This window comes from Opisthocomus hoazin, chromosome 27, assembly GCF_030867145.1.
Source record: "Opisthocomus hoazin isolate bOpiHoa1 chromosome 27, bOpiHoa1.hap1, whole genome shotgun sequence".
NCBI lineage: Eukaryota > Metazoa > Chordata > Aves > Opisthocomiformes > Opisthocomidae > Opisthocomus > Opisthocomus hoazin.
In genome coordinates, this window is record NC_134440.1 from 4,236,960 (window position 1) to 4,251,689 (window position 14,730).

Genomic DNA, 14,730 nt, shown 5'->3' on the forward strand with positions numbered 1-14,730 from the left:
CAGCCATGGATTAGTGCAGTAAAGCTTGTGTAGTGCTGCTTCTTCTGAAGGATTAAAAGGAGCCCGCAGTTATTAGAATTTCTCATGATGCACTTTTTAGGACAAATGTTGGGCTATCATCATGCTGGGTTTTGTTGCTGTTGTTTTTCCTTCTCGGTAGTTACAGTCACTTCGGATAAAACCAGTGACAGCAGCTACGGAAAAAACCACTCCAGCTTTATCAAATGGTCCGAATGAGGTTTGCTATAATCAGCGAGTGGTGTAATTCTGTACAGAATATTAATTGCAATATTGGCCCCCTTCCAGCTCAGCTCTCTACAGCTCCGTTTAAATGCTGCTTGCTCTGATCTAACACTGGTTGTAGATGTTACCGGACTTTTTTTGCCATTAACTGCATGAGGCAGAAGGGCTGCTCCTTTCAACACATAGATCATTCAGCGCACGGAACGCTTCTTGTTTGAGAGCCCAAAGAGAACATTTTATCATCTAGTGAATCTGAAATTTTCTTGGATAGATCTCAATCCTGCACCATACAAGTCTGCGAGTATTTAATGAAAGCTAAACAAGGCTGGCATTGTTATGATTTATGGATTCATTGTTTATTTGCTAAAGGCTTCTTTACAAGACTTATATCACCCTGTTAATTACTTCAAATATGTCCATCTGCACTCAAATAATAAAAATATATGTATGAACTGTAATGAAATACCATGCTGAACTGTGCAGGGCAAGAAAAATCATTCATGCTGCAACTATAGCAACTACTAAAATAGCAAAGTACACTGATTTCTGACATGAACCTGTTCCTAATGTCCAAAAGACACAGTGTGCCGCGAGCTTTATATACCAGCTCCCAAAATATCCGAGTCCTGATAGGATGAGAAAATACTGTCATGTTCTTGCACCAGGCCAATTACAAAGCTGTAGTTCCTGTGCTGGTAAAGATGTTTCCTGTTGATAACGCAAAAGGACAACATAGCACTTAGCTGCTAATGTTATCTGGGACCCTTGTGACCTCTTGGAAACTTTAACAATTGTAGAGCTCACAACACGTAGAAGCGCTCTGTCTTGTGCTTTTGTTTTAATAAATAAGCAAGAAAGAAAATAAACACTTGTTCTGCAGCCATGTGCTCGCTATTGGTCAGGGAGTAATCAGAGGTGGCTGGAACGTAGATGAGAGCTCAGCTCTGTTAGCAAAGGGTTCCTACCTCTGCTTGACCGATAAGTCCTTTTCTAAACAAATACAGGGACAAGGTGGAATTTTACCCTGTAATATTTTCTTTTGTAAATTTTAAACATATTCCTTTTCAACTCTGTAGACTCTTCTCATGTTTGAAGATTAAAAAGCAGATTTCATTTGTTTATAAGGCTGGCATTTCTAAACAGACCTCGTTCATATCCTCCAAGCCTTTTCTCCAACTTTGACACTGAAGGCTCTCCAAACTCTTCCTGTCTTTGTAGCTCTGTCCCATCTCCTTGGCTAGACCACAGCAGTGACCGGTACGCAGCCTTGAACACAGCACTCCTGGAGCTTTAAGGAAGAACCTCTTGAAAAGATAAAACCACAGCTGGATTTGGGTATTGTATTACCTCTGAACTATTTCTAAAGCACAGTTGATATCTCCTACCCAATGATTTTGCCAGCCTACTCACAAAGCCCTTATGGTAAAACCTCCTAAATCTTGATCCAACAAGAACCCCAGTGCCTCTGCTCGCTCCTGGACTTTGTGGGATTCTCGAATTCCTCACTGCCTGCTTGTGCAGGAGCAAGCTTACATTCACACAGGCAGGAACCAGCAGCTTCCACAAGCTCTTTAGCCAAGTGGAAAAACCCAGAGTGAGCGTTGTCCTCTCTCTGATTTGGATCATAGGCTTGACACCCGGTTTCCCAACAGTGCAATCCAGAGTCTGCTGGCAAGGAGTCACTCTGCAGAGCCATTCTTGAGATCCAACAGATACATCAACGACCAAGGACTTGAAGATTCATAAATAATAGATTATGGATTTAGCCTAGTCTGCCTGACTTCCCTAGATGTTCTTCTCTCCTTCAAAATCTGTGGTGCAACAACCACGCTGCTTCAGATTGTCTAGGAAAGTCTCAAATGAGGTAGAGGATGCTCATTAAGAAGGACAGAAAAGAGTTTTTCTCAACTTAACAGAAAAACGTTTTTAAAGCCTTATAACTGAATATTTGGGCTTTAGTTCCGTGCTAAGGCTGAGCCCTTTCAATGCTGCTTAAAACACCCCAACCCCTCCTCACCTCTACCTGCCCAACTGGAAGAGCAGAGATAAAACTAGTCAGCGTTTTTCCTTGCTCAATTGTTTTTCCTGCTGGAAAGAGGCAGAACTTCTTGCGATAGTTTCCTTTGAGCAGTGCTTATTCACAGCAAGTCACAGTGGGAGAGGGTGGGAGGCAGAGTTCATTCATTTTTGTAGCATAACATAGAGCAGATTGTGTTTGGATTTCACTAGATATTTGTTGTTCTACGTTTCTTTGCTTTATATTGGAGAAGGGCCTGCAACAAAACTTTGATCCAAGGTACAAATCCACAGCCAAGATTTGAACTAAGCCTACAAAACTTTCTCCAGAACGGGCTGTAGCCCAGCACGCTGACTTTGGGAGCGTCTTGTTCTTCACGTTGCTGATCATTAGATTCAGGCCTGTTTCTACTTATTTATTTGACCATCAGCCTGCAAATGAACTTGGAGGCTCCAGGTGCTAGTCCATAATTTTTTCAGACTAACCCAGAGTAATTCCACCTACAGCACAACGGAGCTGCATCAGTGCAATGCTGAAACTGCCAGGGCAGGCAGCAAGACCAGAATGAGCATGAAGAGGTGCTAGCAGCTTGGAGGGGAAAGGAGAAGAGGAGGAAGAGAGAGAGGCCATAAGGTTAAGCTGGGCATAATTTCTGATATTAAACTCAAAATTATCCAGATCTTCCAGTCCAACCAGTCTGCCAACAACCACAGAGAGGCAGAACAAGAGGAAGAACTTCTTCACTCTGAGGGTGACGGAGCCCTGGCCCAGGCTGCCCAGGAAGGCTGTGGAGTCTCCTTCTCTGGAGATATTCCAGACCCGCCTGGACAAGGTCCTGTGCAGCCTGCTCTGGGTGACCCTGCTTGGGCAGGGGGTTGGGCTGGGTGACCCACAGAGGTCCCTGCCAACCCCGACCATTCTGTGATTCTGTGAACAGCTGAAGCTGGAAAAGCAGCTTTAATCTCCCCCTGCGAGGCCATTGATTCTGCAGGGCTATTGACAGTCTCAATTTCAGACGGCTGTTTGCTCCAACTTCCTGGGAACTTAGCCTAGAACGCGTCCTAATAAAACAAGGATCCTTCATTTTCAGGAGAACACACACAGATCCGAGTTTAGCTACAACTCCTATCTTTAAAAACACATTATGTTTTTCTGTTTAGGAACTGGTGTGCAAGGAACAGAGCGGGACGCACTGCTGCCCACAGCAATGGTCACGTCATACAGAGCCCACAGCCGAGCTGGCCACCATCCGCACCCTGACCCTGCACTGCCAAAAGATCAACACTGCAAGCCCAGTTCACCAGCCCTGGGAAGGGAGGAAATACAGAAGGACCCAAACTCTTTAATGCGCTAATGACAGAGTGAAATAACTACAAAAAGGAACCTCCTGCATCTGACTGCAGCCAGAGATGTGAGTAACTGTGCTTTCACAAACGCTGAGTCAAGACAACGTGCCGTAACTACTAGAGAAACAAGTTTTATCTGTGCGTAGGGAGGGCATGACTTATATGACACTCTAGATTGCACAAAATTCAATGGAAAATAAGGTTTACAATCGTTCACGATTTCAGTACAACTTCCCCTGTAGCATAAATGACTTTGTTGTATAATTAATTACCATAGCAATTAAGATAATTCAGGTTGTCCCTTAACTTTGCTCTCTCATGCTCTTTTCTGCAAGGCCATCAACTCTCGCGGTGCCAGGGCTGCAGAAATTACAAACAGCAGTGGGTGTCAACCACAGAGGGGAAAAAAAAAGTGCTGAACGAATTGCAACATACTGCATTTGGCACAAGATAAAGACCAAGGCGCCAAGGTCTAGCCCATTTCTTGTCACAGAATATAAATTCAGAAATAAACAGGTGCAATCTCTTAACCCAAGACAAACCCGCTATGGGTAAAGTCTTACTGTCTCTCTTCATGTGTGAGAATGTTTTCTAGACAAAACCCGCTCGGATTAGAGTCAAGAAGCAAATATAAGCAGTCCAAACAGAACACAGGCATAAAAGGATGGCAACAAGGAGGAAAGAGTAGAAACACGTAAAAGAAAACCAACGAAAGACCCACTCGTGCTGGAAGACAGAGGTGGAATGCAGCTTCTCTAACACTCTTGTTTTATTCTGTTGGGAGGCAGGCTCTGGCTTCTTTTCTCGAGACAAAACCAGTTTTCTCTAGAGATAATCAAGCGGGGGGGTGGGTGGAAAGAAGAGATACTCCTTCTCCTATGTTGTACCAAACGGGCTTCCAGACCACCAGCCGAGTGTGACTGTGTGACCCAGCAACGTCCACCACCACCACACAACTCCAACGCTGCGGAGCGGCTCACCCCTTCCCTCTGCGCCGATGTCCGCTCCTCTGTTTCACAGTTTTGTCATCACCAGCCACAGGAGAGGAACAGAAAGAAATAAGGTTAAGAGAGAACTGCCAAGCTAAATTGAGAAGTTACTGAACTCCAAAAATCATACCACATAAGCCTAAAAATTATAGTTTTTGGTTTTTTTTAAATGAACTCAGAGGAACTAAAAATGATACCTTCCAAATCAGAAGACACATTTTGTACAAGCTGTTCGAGTGCACGATCTGGTAATTCACAGGAAGCCCGCAGCATGCTCCGATTGCCATCTACTGGCAGAGCTGGCCGGGGAGGGCAGGGGAAAATAACCCGACCTGGTAGATTGTTGCAATCTTTCATTCTAAGAAAACCAAGATAGATACACACACACACACCCCCTCCACTACAGGAAGTAAAGCTACTCGTCTGCTCCAGTGAGGGAGTGCCGCTGACGCACCTTGACGAACAGCTATCTAATCAGCTACCAATTAAATAATGCGCAGACGAGGTTACAGTTTTGCATGCGTGGAGGGGGAGAGAGGGGAATGCTTCCCGCTGCCAAGATATTCTGAGCCAGCTGTCCCTGTCAAGGCTGGAGCGGGGGAAACGCATCTCAGCTTGCTAAGAAAAACCAGCCTGCTGCCCAGCGTACTGCAGCAGCCAGACTGCGGAGAACACTTCAACATGGCTGGCTTAGCACCGGGAACGGACGCGTTTTCAGAGCCACTTACACAGCTCAGTCTTTTCATCTTCCCAATTCCAGTAACACAGTTAGGAAACCATGCCGAGCTGAAAACACAGGAGAGATACTTTACTGCTGATTTGAATTAGGCAAGCTGTCTTTTAAAAGTATTTTATATCAGGCACTTACTGGAACGTAGTGGCAGACCATCATTTACATTTTTCCACATTAGGCAGAGAACAGAAGCCACCAAGGCAAGCAAGATTTGACAGTTGCTGCAAGAACAAAACTTACTGAAAATAAAAGAGTTACTCCTTGAACAAGAGCTAGTGCTCGAATGCCACCCCATCTCTCTGCCCCTGCTTGTACACCTGTGTAAGTACCCAGGGCCTCTGCATTTCAACAGTGAACAGATGAGAAGTGGGTTTGGTCTTTTTTTTTTTTTTGCTTTCTGCAATAGAGGGTGCTCATGAGCACCAATTTTATGGGCCATGTGCAAACTTTGCAGAGAACAAGAGAGAAACAAAGATTTTGCCAGCAGTTGGCAAACAGGAATACTTTCGGCTTTCACGAGGTTCAGTCCCACTCACCCAGGCCTCGCACCAGAACCACGAGGGTACTCCAAGACCGGAGGCTGCAGCTCGCTGTAGACCAAACTGAACAAAGACGAGCGAGGTACAACTGATTCAAAGAGGACTTTTGGCCCTTTATTACTTCCTGGACAAGCATGCCTGATGCCCCATCATCAAAACAGTCAAATTGTGACAAAATATGAGAAAAAACACTGTTCTGGTCCACAAGATACAACCTTCAACAGGGAAACAAGTAGTAAGAGTCACATTTTATAGGCAAATAATTAAAGCAAACAGCCTGAAGAACAGAGTCATCAGAAAGTGATTTGTCAACCAGTTACAGTTTTAATATAAAAATGTTTAGTCCAGTCATAAGCTTAATTGTTCAAATGAAAATGAGTAGTGGAACCAAAATCTTCAACAAGATGATTTAATTTGTGTCAACATCAAGCTTGGTGGGTGACAAATACAACAATCTTACTGCAGAACACACGTCCACACCTATCGCTGCCGACCCAGCTGGCTGGTTATTGCCTCGACACCTGCAGAGACCAGTCCTTTCTCAGGCAGATCTTCCTGTAACGCAGCGGCATCTCAGGGGAGTTTCGCTGATTTTTTTGCTAACAGTATATACTGTATACACAGATACATCTAGTCTACAAAGTTTTAGTGGGGACAACGACTGAAAAACTGTCTCAACCTTGTGGGAGAGTGAAGGACCGTCAACAGAGCGGTGTGGAGAACCTTGCGCACAGTCTATGACATCATGCTTGCAGACACATGTTTAGATTTTGATGGTTTAAGTTTAGCATCTGTCAGGAGTACTAAATTCAAACCAAAACATTCTAAAAATTGTTTAAAGAAAATACTGATAACCATAAAAATTTTTCTGAAAAATCAAAATAACTATGTACACCCATGCCAATCTTAGCTTCTCAGAAAAAATGAAACGGCATGTAAAAAAAAAAATAATACCTTTAAGTATAACATTCTGAACTGTTCTCCATTCTGCCAGGAAGTTATGGCAATAGTTGTTCACAAACAGAAACAACTGAGAAAAGCAACCCCTTAGGGCAAATAAAGTTAAACAATTCTAGAGAACTATAGCAAAAAAAGTAAATATTTGCTCTAAATTAACACAAAGGCAAGCCGGAAGAAGGATGGCAACTGTACTTTTATCGGCCTCTTCATCAACAACAATCAATTTTCAGGAAGAGGTTGAAGGATATTATTTGGAAAAATAATAATTAAAAAAAACCCAATCTTCCTACCAAATTTCATTGCCTCCGAAACTGTTTTAGTCTTTTTTTTTTTTTAAGTAATTAATCTAAGATCTTATGTCTACATATTACAGCTTTGAACTTGTTTCATGAATAGAAATAATAAAAAACAAATACTGGTCAATTGGCACAGGGTTTCCATGCCCTCGGGGTATCACAGGGTTGGAACTCTTCCGTCTGCATTTCTCCTACCTCGAACGAGCAACCATCACGCTTCCACAGAGACGTTCCCATGGACATTTGCTTCTGCGATCTCTTGTTCTCAGCTAACTTAGTCTGCAACAAACCCACTTTCTGTTTTCAAACCCTTCATTTGAAGGTGTTCTGTCAGATTAATTGGATTGAATCCATGCAGAAAGAGCAAATGGTATTTTTGGACTTCAGATAGTTTTAACTCCTATTCTGTAAATTTTTATAAGTTATCAGAGCTTTGAATGAGTTAAGGCACCCATATGCCCAGAAAAAAAATAAATACCTTGGGCTAAATACAACTAAGTGTTCAGCAGTCATTTAATTGCACAATCTTCTCCCTAATTCGTAGCACAATGCTGCCAATGTCTTTGAGATCCTAAAACACGAATACCAGAAACTCTGCGAATATAATGGACAAGGCATTGACAAGACATTCTCAAGGCTCATTCTGTATTCCTGGCTCCTCAAGGTAACTGCTACTCCTAATGTAATTAGCATTTAGCAGCAAGATCAGCATGTTCTAAGAATGAAATAAATATTCACACAATCAATACTAATGGTTCAAATGCTCAACACACATTATTGAAAACAGTAATTTTCTTCCCATCTTTCTCCTGCCAATCCAAGATTGCAGAAACAAGACCCTTGGCAACAACATTCACAGCTCTCAGTACCACAGAAGCTTCTGCAAACAAATTCTAGGCCGAACTTTTGTCGTCTGTGGTGCTTGCGAGGTGCTTTACTGTGTTCGAAGCTGGTAGTCTGTAAGGGAGAAAAAAAAACCAAAAATCCCAGTTTTAGTAAATTGTCTCACTAAAGGCAGTAAAGCAGATCAGCAAACTGAGATGAAGCATTAGAAAATAAAACCAGATCTTTGTGTAGAACAGCCGTGAAAATGGGCTCTGAAGTGATTAAGGTAATCGCAGCTATTCGTGCTTCCAAGCCAGGGGAAAAAAGTTAATTCGCAAAAACAGCAAAAAGCAAAACCAAAAATACACCTACTGCTTTTACTTGCAAATGATCTAGTATATTTTGGTGGACAGTGTCTCGTACATCCTAAAGCTGGCAGAATGAGATGTGTGAGCAATTGCTTTTAAAATTTACTTTCCAAAAATCTCACCAAATCCCAGCTGAATTCCACAATCCTTGAACAGTGTTACTGAACTATGCCACTGGGTCTTTCATTAAGACACCAAAAAAGATGACCAGAAAAAGCAGCATACCTTAATCTAACATGTACCTAAACCGTACAGTCTAATACTGAAGAAAACGAGCTTATCTGCGTGTGTTTCAGTTCGCTGGTGTGTGCTGGAGAAACAGAACATACAGGCTGGAGATCAGCCTACAGTCTATCACCTTCTATTTACCTCCATTCTGGGTAATATAACGAACCCACGGGAGAGCCTGATAGCCACTCTTCTCAATGATCTTTAAGTAGCGAACCTGGAAAGAAAGAGATGTTAAGAAATAACGTCTGCCATGTCAGCCAAGCAGCATTTAGCAAAAAAAGAAGTTATTTTGGTCAAAAATACATTTTATGGATAACATGGCAAAGGAGTCATCAAGAAGCTCTGTGCGTTAAGAGCCTAGCAGGGTAACTTGCCAGCATTTCTGTTTGCAGTTACTAACCTGGATTCCTGAAGTGGTGAAATACGGAATCTCAAATTTTACGCTAATGGGAGGTTTTCCTTCCTTATCTTCAGCTTCAACGCTCGGAAGTCCAAAGTGAGCTCTCATCAGGTATTCTTTTCCACCCTACCCAAAAGAGACAGTTTGTGTTTTTTCTTGAAAGAAAAAAATAAAAAACTTCCAACAATACAAGTAATTTTCTTAATGTCAAACTGCTGAACTCCACTAATGATTTCAGCTCTTCTCTAGAGTTTAAAAGAGAACACTTGGTTTTATTTGACAAACGAATACTTTTTTATTTTTAAGATGCAGAGCAAATTAAGACCAGCTTAGTACTCCTAGACAAGAGGAAAACAAGCAAACAAAAAGTGAAGGTTTATTGGTGCCACTGACCATTCCGATTAAATGGTGACAGACGGCTGTGCTATGGCACCGCCAGCGTTTGACAGAGCTCGTGCTCACGGAACCACCCAAGCAGCACGGCCTGACAAACTACAACAGCTGCCGCTAAATCTAGGCCAAGGGATTACAGCACCCACAGACATTGCTCAAAAATCTGCTCTCTAACCTAGTTCTGAAAAATTATCCCACTCAAAATTAAAAAAATGTAAAGAACAGCATCTCAAACATCTATTAGCAAGTTCCAAGACTTCATCCAAGAGAAAAGAGGAAGAGGCCAGTACTACTTGTCTGATACTATCAGAATTTGCCTTAGGCAGAGTCCAAACACTCATAAAATATTAATGTTACATAATTACTACAGCATTAGGCGATAAGACTAAAAATAACACTTACTGGAAAAGATTTAATGGACCAGACAATTTCACTGTTCTCCGGAACCCATTTGACACTTCCAACAGTGGTTTTAAACTTTGGCGAGTCCGCATCATTTGGAACTGGAATGTGAATCTCCACATTGTTGGCAGTTGACCTACGCTTAAATTGACTTTTTGCCTAAAGAAGGAAGAAAAAAAAAAAAAAAAAAATTCAGAAAAGCAGGCCTGTAAATATTTCCATTCTGCAGGTGAGTTCGGAGATCTGCGAGACACCCAATTCCCCTCCACCCCAACCCACCCACTGAGAATCAGAACGGTAACGCAGAGATCGTAACTTAGAAACAAAGTTTTCAAAAAAATTCAAGTCCCACAGAAATACTAAATACTTTGTACAAAAATGCACATACTGCTGGTCAAGCTTTGAAAACAAATGAAAGAGAAGACCAGAATTAGCCATAATTATTTGAGGATTTCTGACCTTGATCATGTACTCGATGCGGCTGTGGGAATGTTTTTCAATCACAGACTCAATCCAGATCAGTGGTTTTACCTAATGGGGAAAAAATATTTAACTGCTGCAGGTTTTACTTTCACATGGTCATGAAAATGTCGCTTCCCCATAAAGCTCCACTCAACACGTGAACCCCACAGAAAACTTGTGGTGTTCGAAATGACACCCAAGTTGTGTTTTTATTTAAACAAACAAATACTTAATCCAACAAGCAAATATCGATACACCAATGTCTAAGTGTCACCAGAATTGTAAGCTTCAAAATGTATGTCTCTGACCAACCCCTAATAACAGACGCTTGCATTCCAGAATATTTGATATTTTAACACACTCGGGACTAAACTATGACAAAGCTCTAAAAAGAACTAATTCAAACTACTGCCCTTGAAATAAAAAAAATGAATACTATGCTTTTCATTTGTTGTCTCCTGTCATAGTTGCATATTATAGACCTTCTCTATATTGAAATTTTCCTTTTCTGAAAGGAAAACCGTCCTTATCACTGTGGCTAGCATGCACTAAAAAAATTAAATGACATAAATACCATTGTAGTCAAGCACAGTGAATTGCTAAACTGACATTTCATCACGTAGTTAGCTAAAAAAAAAAAAAAAATCATCACAGGAACGGTTATTTCAGAACCAGTTTCAATAGCAGTTGAAAAGACAGAGACTTCTTGCCAAGTTATTTCTGAACTTGTTCTTACTTCTTCCAAAAAAGAGCGAGGACAAGGCTTTGCTATTGATGGTTCACTTGAAAACTACTATGGCTGCCCAGGCTTCAACGGAAAAAAAAAAAAAAAAAATAAGGGAAAGCCATTAGCAATTTTGCCTACAATCTCAAAACATTATCACAGAAAAAATGCAAACATCCAGGCTTACGTGGGTATTAAGCCGATACGACATGAGTTCAAACTCTCCATCAGGCGGAATGAAAGAAATTGTCCTGTCGTTTTCAAAGCGAGAGAGACGAACACACTGGTGAAACTTCACGTCTTCCAGTTCTACTGATTTACTTTTGCCACCTAGCAGAAAACACACATTTCAAACGCTGCACAAATTACGTCCAAAGTCTCATCACAGCCACTTACTCAGCAAAGCAGTTGTCTGCTGACATTCCTCCCTTTTAGCCAGCATTTTCTTTAGCTTGCTATTGGCTTTAGCAGTACAGAAGTCCCAACAAAAGAGAGATGAGGAAGCCTCGATGGTTACCACGCATTACCATGGGATTCCATCTTTGCTTTGCACCGTCACAAGACAAGACCTGCTGTGCTTTTCTACACTGATAAAGGGCGTATTTCTGTCACCTTAGATCAAGTCCTTTCTGCTGAACCTCAAGCACCCCAGAACCCAGGACCTCAGGTAACATCTTTCATGATTCCCAAGACATCCCCAAAATACTCACGGCCTGTATTATCAAAGAGAACTTTGTCGTTTAAACCAAGGCGCAGCTCTGGCATTCCTGAGAGAAAGACTCGCATTTTAATGGATCCAACTATCTCGCTCCGTAATACGTTTCCATTGGCACTGACCTGAACAGAAACAAAGGCAAGGTTGCTCTGATGTGATACGTCGTGACATCAAACAACACTCCCAGCCCATCCCCACGTCCCAAGTTTTGTCATATGTCTTTCTCCTGAGAAATTAATCCAGTAGAGTAGAATTAGGTCAGGGAGGTGATGGGCACAGAGGAAAGGATGTATCAGAAATCAGCACCACCTCCCCGTAAAGCATTATTTGTCTACTGGACGTCCTTACAGGTGCTCCGTCTTAACAACTGACATCGTTTGGAGCATCACAGAACACCAGCCAGTCACTCTGAATTTTTACTGTACCCTTGCAGGTTTTCAGACAATAAGCCCTTTTCAACACTTCCTTTTATAACTCTCATTAAAAGCCAGAAGGTACCCACCAAAAGGTTAACCGACTCTATAACATCCAGGAACACTTCGTTTTTCCTGTATTTAATCCCTTCTGATCTCCATGAAACAGCATTCGTAACAGTGGCAGGCGGACGTGGAGCTCCAGTTTCAAGTTTGTGTCCTTCCTGAGTGATGTACCTTTACAACCACATAATTGGCAGGAAAAAATGAAAATTGATTTTTTTTTTTTTTATAAGTAGACCAAGTCAAAACATTAGTTTGCCTATGAAAGCATGCTCGAAACTTTCCAAGGAGTTTGCCACTGTAAGCGCTGCAGACTGATACTTACTCTTGTAAGATTTTACTATCAGTGGTTTGCGGATAACCAAAATCCATAAGTTCATCTAACAACTCATAAATAATAACAAAATTATCCCTAATGCTCTCTTCTTCCAACTCCTTGAAATATTCAGAAAAAACCTGAAACAAAATAACAGGAGAAAGAGGAAAAAGGAAGACATTAACTGAGGAACCACAGCACACTCAGAATGTATTCTCACATCTAAAATAATTTTTAAAAAGCCCCAAAGCAAACGCTGTAATTCACAAACAGCATTCTGTTCCGATTAGCCTCAGGAAACCCACCTCGATTAAAAGAGAGCTACAGAATCCTAGAAGCAACTCTGGCTCTTCTGAAAAAATATTTATTCTGGAGAAAATACTTTTCATGCCAGGTACAGATGAACCAAACATAGAATCTATACGATACGCCACTACCCACGCATCGTTCACAATTCTCCTCTGTGTTCTCAGGTCTTGTGCCACTACTTACAGCACTGTGTCACATCCTTTGCCTACTCAGCTACAAAATATCAATTCCATTGTTAGTAGTTAAGAAGACAGTTCTAAAAAATAACCAGATATAAAGTAAAAATGCTATTACCGCAGAGTTCTTTTAAAAATGCAAAAGCTCTAGGCACTTCTATTTAGAGCAGATTTAGACTGAACCGAAAAGAAGACGGAGGTTCCTTTTGAAATGTCATACTCACCTGAACTACTTTATACAAAAACGAAAACACCAGTGATACACAAGCATTTTTCTTAGAAGTTGCAACAACTGATAAAGGATGTTCAGGAACACGCATTCAGAGTCACCATTCAAAAAAATGTTTACTAAGCACATTTTTAACAGCCTTTAGGCAATTAGTGTTGGCCAAAAACCCGAAGATTTAAGTAATTAACAAGACCTCTGGCCCAATAAGATATGAAGAGAAACATTCAGGAACTAATTTATTAGCGTAAAACTAATATAAATACTTTTCTGCACCGTATGCTGCTGGTGCACAGGACAGTACGTAAAGCATAAACCGAGTTCATTTCATTGAGCCTCCTCATGTCACTTCACCCACTCTGCAGCTTCGCATTTAGACACAAACTACAAAATTATGGTAGCAGCACTTGGCCCGTCAGGGTACGCGAGCTATCTGCAGCAGAAAGGATACGATACAAGTTGTTATGTTTAATCCACATGAAACGAACTCCTCCGTGTGCTAGAATAGGGGAAAGCGTCCCCTCTTCTTCCTTTTCCATAAGGATGGGCATAAAATGCTCCACCTCGGACATGTCCACATCTCCACGGTAATTCCGACAGATGAGAACCTACAAAGACAGCGGCAAAATCCTTACGTTCTTCCCCTTTGATGAGATGATGTCACCGCGCGAGACCAATGCAGAAGACATCTGGAAGGCCTCTTTCAGCAACTTGAGAAGCAGCCCCCAAGCTCCACTCTCGCCCCAGCGCCGAAACACTCAGCTGGCTAGAACACAAACCCCAACCTTTCATTGCAAAGTCAGGTATTAATATTTTCCGGAGTTATTCTTCGCCTATCGCTGCACACCCCCAATAATGCTTTCAAGCTGGGAAAACACGCAACTCTCCTGAGACAAGCTACCGCCAATTACGGCAGCGGCTAATTACCCCCGGCGGGCTGCCCCAGGGCCCCGCTGGCACGCAGCGGCCGCGTCCGTAACGGCGGAGGGGAGAAACAGGCCCCGGCTCGGAGCCGCAGCGCCCGGTGAAGCCGGGGCGGGGAAAGCGGCTCCCGCTGACCCGGCCGGGGCAGGGGGGCCGCCGCCATCCCGGGCCCCCGCTCACAGCCCGCCTCAGCCGCCCGGGCCGAGGGAGGCGGCCCCGCGGAGCCCCCCGCCGCGCCTCACCTTCCCCTTCAGGTCCAGCACGTAGACGGCGCTGGCCGACATCGCCCCGCCGCCGCCGCCCGGCCCGCCGTGCCGCAGCCACCGCCGCTTCCGCTTCCCGCGCGGCACTTCCGGAAGGAAGTGACGAAACGAGGCCCGGCTGTGAGGGGCGGGATGGAGCGGCGCGGCGCTCCGCCGCGGCAGCGGAAGAACACCTCGGATGTTAAATAGTCCCGGGGGGTTCTTTCTTCCGCACCGGGAAACGGTTCCACGGCAGCATCAGGAGCGGGGCTGAGCGGGCTGAGGTGGGAGCCGCGGGCCGACGCTGAGCACCCAGGGCCCAGCCAGCGACGGTCGCTCGGTATTAAGAACAATATTCGGCTTTCAGAGGCACGTTAGGGTTTTAAACATCAAGGTGCGCACCAGATCTGACGAGCAA

The 14,730-nt window shown here is 43.1% G+C and overlaps 1 protein-coding gene across 1 annotated transcript; it reads right to left on the reverse strand.

Annotated features, from left to right (window-relative positions):
- Positions 1-6,168: 6,168 nt before the first annotated feature.
- AP1M1 (adaptor related protein complex 1 subunit mu 1) lies at positions 6,169-14,438 on the reverse strand. The gene is made up of 12 exons (XM_075443985.1): positions 14,313-14,438; positions 13,598-13,754; positions 13,145-13,212; positions 12,445-12,575; positions 12,146-12,293; positions 11,639-11,765; positions 11,116-11,258; positions 10,202-10,273; positions 9,743-9,901; positions 8,948-9,073; positions 8,686-8,761; positions 6,169-8,080 (listed from the first exon to the last, which is right to left on the reverse strand). The coding sequence occupies exons 1-12, from the start codon at positions 14,352-14,354 to the stop codon at positions 8,058-8,060; spliced, it is 1,272 nt and encodes a 423-aa protein (XP_075300100.1). The 5' UTR covers positions 14,355-14,438; the 3' UTR covers positions 6,169-8,057.
- Positions 14,439-14,730: the final 292 nt, after the last annotated feature.